Source organism: Geospiza fortis, unplaced genomic scaffold (genome assembly GCF_000277835.1).
Source record: "Geospiza fortis unplaced genomic scaffold, GeoFor_1.0 scaffold78, whole genome shotgun sequence".
Classification (NCBI taxonomy): domain Eukaryota; kingdom Metazoa; phylum Chordata; class Aves; order Passeriformes; family Thraupidae; genus Geospiza; species Geospiza fortis.
Window position 1 is genome coordinate 2,338,436 of NW_005054339.1, and position 7,581 is coordinate 2,346,016.

Sequence of the window (7,581 nt, forward strand, 5' to 3'; positions counted from 1 at the left end):
GCATTCCTGGGGGGCCGGGCGTGCGGGGCTGCCCGGGGCCGGCCCCAGCCCCTATATCAGCCCTGCCCCCGGGCCAGCACCGGCACAGTGACAGCGACAGCCCCCGGCCCTGCCCAGCCATGGATGACATCTACAAGGCAGCGGTGAGTGCCTCCCCCGGGGCTCCGGGATGGGGAGGGGATCTGAGGGATCTAAGGATTTTTGTTGGGTCTGAAATGGATCTAAGGATTTTTGTTGTAGGCTCCTCAAAGCTGCGATAGCAATAATTCAGTGGAGATATGGAAATGAGAAATAATTATAGGGCAGCAACTTTTAGTCAACATCCTCATCCAGGGCACTGACCCTTCCCTCTCGTGGCTCGGGAAGTTTCACACTCCTCTTACAAGTGTGAAACTCTCAACCTGCTGTTAAATTATTTACAATGACCCCCTGGTTCCCCGCTGTAAAGCAGGGAGATGGCTCCTAAGTGAACCTATAAATCTCAATAAAACCTGCATGGCATAAGAGATGACTCTTGGTTTTAGCCCAGACAAAGCAGAGGAGGATTTCCCAGGAAAGAAACATTATTTGTGTGGGTTAAAACCCACCCTCTTCTTTCTGGTGCTTTACAACTCTGCCATTGCTATGTTCCCCTGCTCCTTAGCTGAGTATTTTTCGGAGTGATTTTAAAAAACCCTTGGTTTTTTCTCAGTTATTTCCAAACCTCCCGCTCTGCTTTGCTGCTCCTGCTCTGTGCAGGATCCAGAATGTGAGCTATGCCCTGGGGAACGTGGAGCATCCTTTGGCTATTTTAACTTCCACAGCTGCAGGCTGTGCTCACTGTGTAAACCCAAACTATTTGGTCTGTAATAAGAACTCTGCATTGTTCTGTAATGCAGACAGACAGAGATGTGCAAGTAGAGTAAGGATGAAAATAGATTCTGGATTGTGTGGATTGCTATTGCATCCATAACTGGATTTACAGTAAGAGCTTTTTGGTGCTTTTCCTCCCTTAAACATACAGCTGATCAAGTTTGATTTTAAGCAAGAGCACAAAAAATGCATAATACCAGTGTTATTATTATGCCAAGGTTTTTAGAGGGAAGGAATACAGTCCTTGGTAGGTAACTGAAGAAAAAAACCCCAATGCTCACACATCCCCTGTCCTTTGGTCAGACTTGAACCTCAGAAATGGAACCCCTGTAGTGATCCTGATAGTGTGAAAAGGTTCAGGAGAAGCTGAGTCCCCCAGCCAACACCTTCAAAATGGAGAAAATGGAACCTGTAAAATCAAAGGAAATCCAGGCCTTTCTAATTAAGGTTTTAAATTAAATAAGCTCTCTGTGACTCAAGGCACAGGCTCTTTCCGCATTGTATAGAGACCACATGGCCATTAATTAGGTAAATGTAGGGTTTGAGTCCTGGGCATTAACTCCCAACACCTTTACAGAGGCAAAACAAGTCCAAGACAGGCACAGCTGAGACAGACAGCTCTTTTGTGTATCTAATTCCCACAATTTAGACCGAAAAGAAAACATTTACCTGTGAAAAAATAGTTAAGAACTTCAGTTTCCTCTGTCTGACTTCAAATGGAACCATGGGATGGAGAGAGGAGCTGATAAAAGCAAAATACAGCAGATCTGGCATTACCACAGCTGCTGCAGTGCTGTGAGCTTAGAGCTTGCCTTCCCACACTGCAGGCAGAAAAACCTGTTCCTGCAATGATGTGGAAAGAAAAGAGGAATAAGGCAGCAACAGCACCCATGTCCAGAGCAAACTATGAACAGGTTAAGAGACATTTTGTGGCAAAAATGTCACTCTATAGCAACAATGCATTTAATTTATATACACCACATCTATCACTTCAGTACTCAAGGAGGCTTCAAAAGTGAATGGTTGTATATTTTCTGCATGCTGATAGCATATATTAATATTACATTTATGCCAAATCCTCTACGTGCAGCCAGAGAACCCAATGGATTTTCATTTTACCCACTCATGCCTAGATAAGGGTGTGCAAACACAAAGCTATTTTGGGAATATTTTTAGGCTCTGTTAATCGGTGCCTAGAACAGTGCCAGAGACGAGTGTCCAGATAAAGGGCTGCAAGGATAAATACCAAAGCCTGGGAACAATCAGGGAGCTCATCTTTATCTCCAGCACCTCTCTCTCCCAGGCTTATAAATAGCGACTGCGCCAGGGGTGTCGTATTACAGAGCAGGGCTGGCTGTGGCCGTCGTGGTGGTGGCTGCCCTTGCTCTGCCCAAAAAATGTCTACAGAGGGCCAGCAGCTGCCTGCCTGCCTTCAGCAGCCCCAGAAACACACTGGGCTTGGCTTTCCTCCAGCAGTGGAGAAAAATCCTGCCACCATCCTTAGTGCTTTCTGCCAAGTCCTCACCTCCTGGAGCATGGGGAGTGGGATAAAACGCTCTGCCTGCTCCCACAGGCTCTGTCCTGCTAAGGAAAAATGCTTTCTCTGCCAGGAAGAACCAGCTGGCTTTTGCAAAACCATTGCCCTTCGGGGCAAAAGAATGAGCTTTCACTCAAAGACACAACCCTGGGTTGTGGGGTCCTGGCCCGAACAAAACCTGGCAGGGATGGGTGCTGGGGCCAATGGCATGGGGGTGGCAGCAAGGAGACTTTAGTGGGGTCAGACAAGGCAGCCATGAGTCCTGTTCTCATGGATGCTTCCAAAGGGGCAGTTGGACATGGTGGTGAGGGCAGCAAGTTCAGCTAGGCAGTACCTGGAATGAAGCCAAAGAGAGAAAGGCACTTAAACGGGTATGGCACAGAGCTGATTGATACCCCTTTGCTCTCCTTATTGATTCTTTTCATTAATTCATGCTATCTAATAAGCTCCCACTGATGGTCTGTGGGGATTGAATTAGGGCAGAGTTTGGGAACTGTCTGCCAGCCCACGTCAGCTAATGCCTGTTGGCTCCACAGGCCATTCCTTCAGAGATTCCCAAAACAGACTGGAGGAATAGCAGCTCCCTTCAGAGCCAGACACCTTTGTAAGAACACTGGCTGAGATGGAAGCAGAGCAGTTAAGCTCTGGATAGGGCAGCAGTTTCCTGATTCTAGGCCTGAAAAACAGCTACCAGGGATAGTCTTGTGTACCTCTCCCTTCCCAGGGAACCCTCAAGCACGTCTCAGCTCTGATCTGGTGGTGGCCTACATGTGAGCAGCCTTCAGCAGTGCAGCCATCCTGCAGTGAAATAAGAAATTATCCCCAAATGGTTGACAGAGACATATTCTTTTCCCAGTGGGCTTTCCCTGCTTGTACACAGGCTATTTGTGCCATGTATTAGCATCTACTACTCTAGAGAAGTTATGTTTACTTCAAAGGAGATGCGAATAATTTTTTTAAAGGGAAGAACCTCTTAGACTACAAAATCTTGCTGTGTCAAACCCCTCTGGCTGTACATTCCCTGATCCATGAGGTTGCCTCTTGTGAGGTTTGGTTGACCGTGGCAAAGGCTGTTGAACAAACAACATGTCCTTTTAGCAATTAGTGATGCTGACGAAATTAAAATCACTTTGTGTCTGTGTTTTCCTTACAGGTTGAGCAGCTGACAGAAGAGCAAAAAAATGGTAGGTGCACCTTCAACCTGACACCACAGCCTGAAGTGGAGCCCCCAGGCAGGAGCCCTGCCGGCCTCCCAAGAACATTCTGGAAAGTGCTTTGGCCACACTGGCCAAGGCAGGGCATGGCCCAGGGATTTTGATCCACCAGCATTGCTGGCAGGGCAGTTTCTGGTGTCCCACAGGGCCATGGCTGGGCACTGCTGGGTGCACAGTCAGGGGAGGCTGTGCCTGGGATGAGCCCCTGCCTGCAGGCTCCAGCTGCAGGGCAGGACCCCCTCACCTCTCCTCTCCTCTCCTCTCCTCTCCTCTCCCCTCTCTCTCCAGAGTTCAAGGCTGCCTTTGACATCTTCGTGCTGGGGGCAGAGGATGGCTGCATCAGCACCAAGGAGCTGGGGAAGGTGATGAGGATGCTGGGGCAGAACCCCACCCCTGAGGAGCTGCAGGAGATGATAGATGAGGTGGATGAAGATGGTGAGAAGTTTGGGTTTCTTCTGCTCTCCCAAGCACCATCCCCACATCTGGGGGTGTGGGGCCATCTGTGCAGTGCTGGCAGGATCTGTGCTGGGGACAGTCACAGCTGTGGGGTGCAGCCTGCTGTGAATTCAAAGGACATTAAACACCCACCAGGCCTCAGCATGGCTCCTTTATGGAATTTCCACGCAAAGAGAAACTATAGAAATTTTTATTCCTACAGCAATCATACTGCTTGAATTGATTTTGGGGGGCACTGTGAAATTGTACAGATCCTTTTAAAAAACCAAACATAGGCTGAATGTAGGAACTGCCATTTCAGAAATGCCACTTAGAGGATTCTATCAGGAAAGTCTCACACTGCTCAAGTGTACACACCCCCACATAAGTAACTGTCAATACTGATTAAATCAGTGTACTGATGATCACACATAACAAAACTCACTGTGGACATTTGGGCAGAAATACTACACTAAGTAACTGGAAAATAAAAAAGCAGTTAAAAATCAGGCAAAAAAAATAAAGCATCTGAGTCATTGAAAACAACACTACTATAGTGCAGGTGCAAAACCACACTGCATGAATACCTGCCTTCTGGAGCTTTCAATATTAATACCTAAATGAGATGGACAGGTATCTCCATAGCAGGAACTTCCATCCTTTGGTGCTTCCAGAAGGACTTTTGCCAAGGCAAAATGACTTTGAAAGGTAAAAATTCACTTACAAGGTCAGAGAAGGGCCTCAGTCACTTTTCCCAGCATCCTGAGAGCTGACTCTTGCTGCAGGGCTGCTCTCCTGAGTTTTGGCCCTTGGTTGCTGAAGGGGAGGATGACCCCTCACTGGCATTGCCCGTCCACCCCCTGTAGCTCCAGCTGATGGCTCCAGCTGGGCTCCCCTTTCCTGCATTCCTCAAGCCCAGTATGAGAAGAGACTGAGGCATCAGACCTTGTATACTCTTCCAGTCTGACTTGTAGAGACACTGTCTGATGGCAGTCTTGGTTTTTAACTTTAACAATAACGGGTTCAACACCACCACTTAAGGTTTTGGGGTGTGCAGGGAAGCTGGGCGGGCCAGTCTGGTGGAGCTGCTCATGAAGTGTGGAGCTCAGTCAGAGTCCCAGTGCTGGCCAGCTGGCCCCAGAACATCCATTCTTCCCTCAGGCAGCGGCACCGTGGACTTCGATGAGTTCCTGGTTATGATGGTGCGGTGTATGAAAGATGACAGCAAAGGAAAAACCGAGGAGGAACTCTCAGACCTCTTCAGGATGTTTGATAAGTAAGAGCCATGAGCACAGCGAGGTGGGGTGGTGGGAGGGGTGCAGCCAGCCTGGGCCCCCTCCCCAGCAGCTCTGACTGGTCCTGAGCTCTTCTGTCCTGGCACAGAAACGCTGATGGCTACATCGACCTCGAGGAGCTGAAGATCATGCTGCAGGCAACAGGAGAGACCATCACCGAGGATGACATAGAGGAACTGATGAAAGATGGGGATAAAAACAACGATGGCAGGATTGACTATGATGGTAGGACTCCTTCCTTCATGTGGTTTGGTCATGCCCCTGGGCAGCTCCCTTGGTCTTGGCTGCTTTCATGGATGCGCACAGCTCATGCAGGCAGTGCTGGGCAATACCTGTGACAGGAGCATGTGCACAGGGATGGGGGGGTTCTTGCACTCGTGAAATGGAAGCAAGGACCTGGGGCTGCCTTACCTGTGCCCTTGCTGCACTGAAGCACTGCCACTTTTCACCAGTCCCCTTCTGCCCCCTTAACACCAGCACCATTTCTGAGGGGCTGTATCTTTGAATGTGGTGCTGACAAAATGATGCCCAGACCATGTGGTGGCAGCTGAGGGTGATGCTGGGCTCCAGTGACATTTCCAGCAGGAGTCACAAGGAGTCCTTGCCACAGTCAGAGGAGCAGTAGTCATCCCCCACTTGGCCTCTCGCATATCGTGAGGGTGGAACAGGAGACAGGGCTGGGAAAAGCTGCCAGGAGCACACTTGACAGCTGTGAGGGCACTTCAGTCTCACCTCACACCTCTTGTCTCCAATGTCTTCCCCTTGGCAGAGTTCCTGGAGTTTATGAAGGGGGTTGAATAAATCTGAGGCCAGATGGACAGCTTGAATCTCCTAAACCCTCCAGCTCTGCATCTCATCTCCTTGACTCAGTCCCCTGGCTACCAGCATGAAGACTGAGTGCTGAGAAGGGTGGCCAGGGGGAAATAAAACCTGTTAATACCCAGTGCCTCAGCTGCTCATTCCTTGGAGGTTCAGTGACAGCTTCACCCCTGTTGTGTACTCATGATTAATGAAACCACTCTTGGGGGCTACTTCTGGCAAGGTGACATCACAGCTGGAGCTTCAGGCCTCCAAGGAGGTATTCTGCTGTCAGCTCAACAGCAAAGTCCATCCAACAGAGCCATGGGTGCTTGTGGGGAGCTGCCACACTCCATCTCCTAACCCCACCATGGTGAGCAGGCTTGGGAGCTGGCACTGGTGGCCTGCTGGTTCAACTGGAGCATTGGCAGCATTTTAGCAATGAAATATGAATTAAAACCCCCTTCAGCCATCTCTCAGATCCATGTGCCAGGGACAGTTCCTCCCCTCCCTACTCTCATCCTGGCTATCCCGAGGGTACACACCCTCCTCCTCCCTGCCAGCCTGACTGGCACCCTGTAATGCCCAAAGAAAACCTCAATTTGCTTTAGAAACATGAATAAAAGCCATTCCTGAGCTGGACTGGATGCTCCTTCCTGTCTCTCCCAGCCTGGTGGGAGGCAGGTACTGGCCCCTTATAGTCCTCCTGCAGCCCTGGGTGGGAGCCTCACTACAAAAAAAATGAGACCTCCAATTTTCCCTGTCAAATCACATCGATTTGGGCCACTGAGAAATGCACAAGCCCACTCTGGGTCTCAGCTCCCAGGCACAGGGTGACAGCAGGGCCAAGGAGCCACAGCACCGTCTCCTCTCACCCCAAGGAAGCGCAGCATTCCTGTGGCATTAGCAGCTCTCCCTGCACATAGCTGCCTCCTCCCATCGAATTACAGCCTCAGCACAACTCCCACATTGCAGTCGTGTTGCTAAAGTCAATCGTTTACCCAAGCAAAACAAACATTGGCAGGGCAGGCACGGGACAGTGCAGGTGCAAGTCCCGGCCGTGCTGCCCTCAGCCCTGTGTGGCCACACTGCTGGGCCAGTGCCCCAGCTCTGCTGCTTTCCTTCTGCCTTTCCTCCCCAAAACAGATTTCTTTTCCCCCACTTCTCTGGAAATAACACCCTAAAGCAGCTGTGACACAATCTCATTTATAGCAATGATGAAATATTGCAGTTCAGGGAAAACAGGGACAAGAGAGGTGGTTGATTGTTTGCAAGGACATGGCTGTCTTTCCTCTGGACAAGCAGCACTAAATACTTTGCTCAACCAAGGCTTATAACAAGAGAAAAACTAAGAAAATGAACCTGTCAGCTAGAAACCTAGGGTATTTTGGAAACAGCTCCAATGTAAACATCTGTTTGACCCACTCACAGGGGTCTCCCCAAGGGTTCC

General features: G+C 49.7%; 1 protein-coding gene across 1 annotated transcript; it reads left to right on the forward strand.

Moving 5' to 3' along the window:
* Nucleotides 1-17: 17 nt before the first annotated feature.
* On the forward strand, nucleotides 18-6,280 carry TNNC1 (troponin C1, slow skeletal and cardiac type). Its single transcript, XM_005422426.2, has 6 exons — nucleotides 18-143; nucleotides 3,543-3,573; nucleotides 3,892-4,038; nucleotides 5,200-5,314; nucleotides 5,422-5,558; nucleotides 6,103-6,280. Exons 1-6 carry the CDS (start codon nucleotides 120-122, stop codon nucleotides 6,132-6,134), a joined length of 486 nt encoding a protein of 161 aa, XP_005422483.1. The 5' UTR covers nucleotides 18-119; the 3' UTR covers nucleotides 6,135-6,280.
* The last annotated feature ends 1,301 nt before the right edge of the window (nucleotides 6,281-7,581 follow it).

What these genes read in the sequence shown, in the direction of transcription:
- TNNC1 (XM_005422426.2), top strand. Translation starts at nt 120, where the DNA reads ATGGATGACATCTACAAGGCAGCG. An exon ending in ATGACATCTACAAGGCAGCG is followed by an intron (nt 144 to 3,542) that starts GTGAGTGCCTCC and finishes TTTTCCTTACAG; the next exon opens with GTTGAGCAGCTGACAGAAGA. An exon ending in GACAGAAGAGCAAAAAAATG is followed by an intron (nt 3,574 to 3,891) that starts GTAGGTGCACCT and finishes CTCTCTCTCCAG; the next exon opens with AGTTCAAGGCTGCCTTTGAC.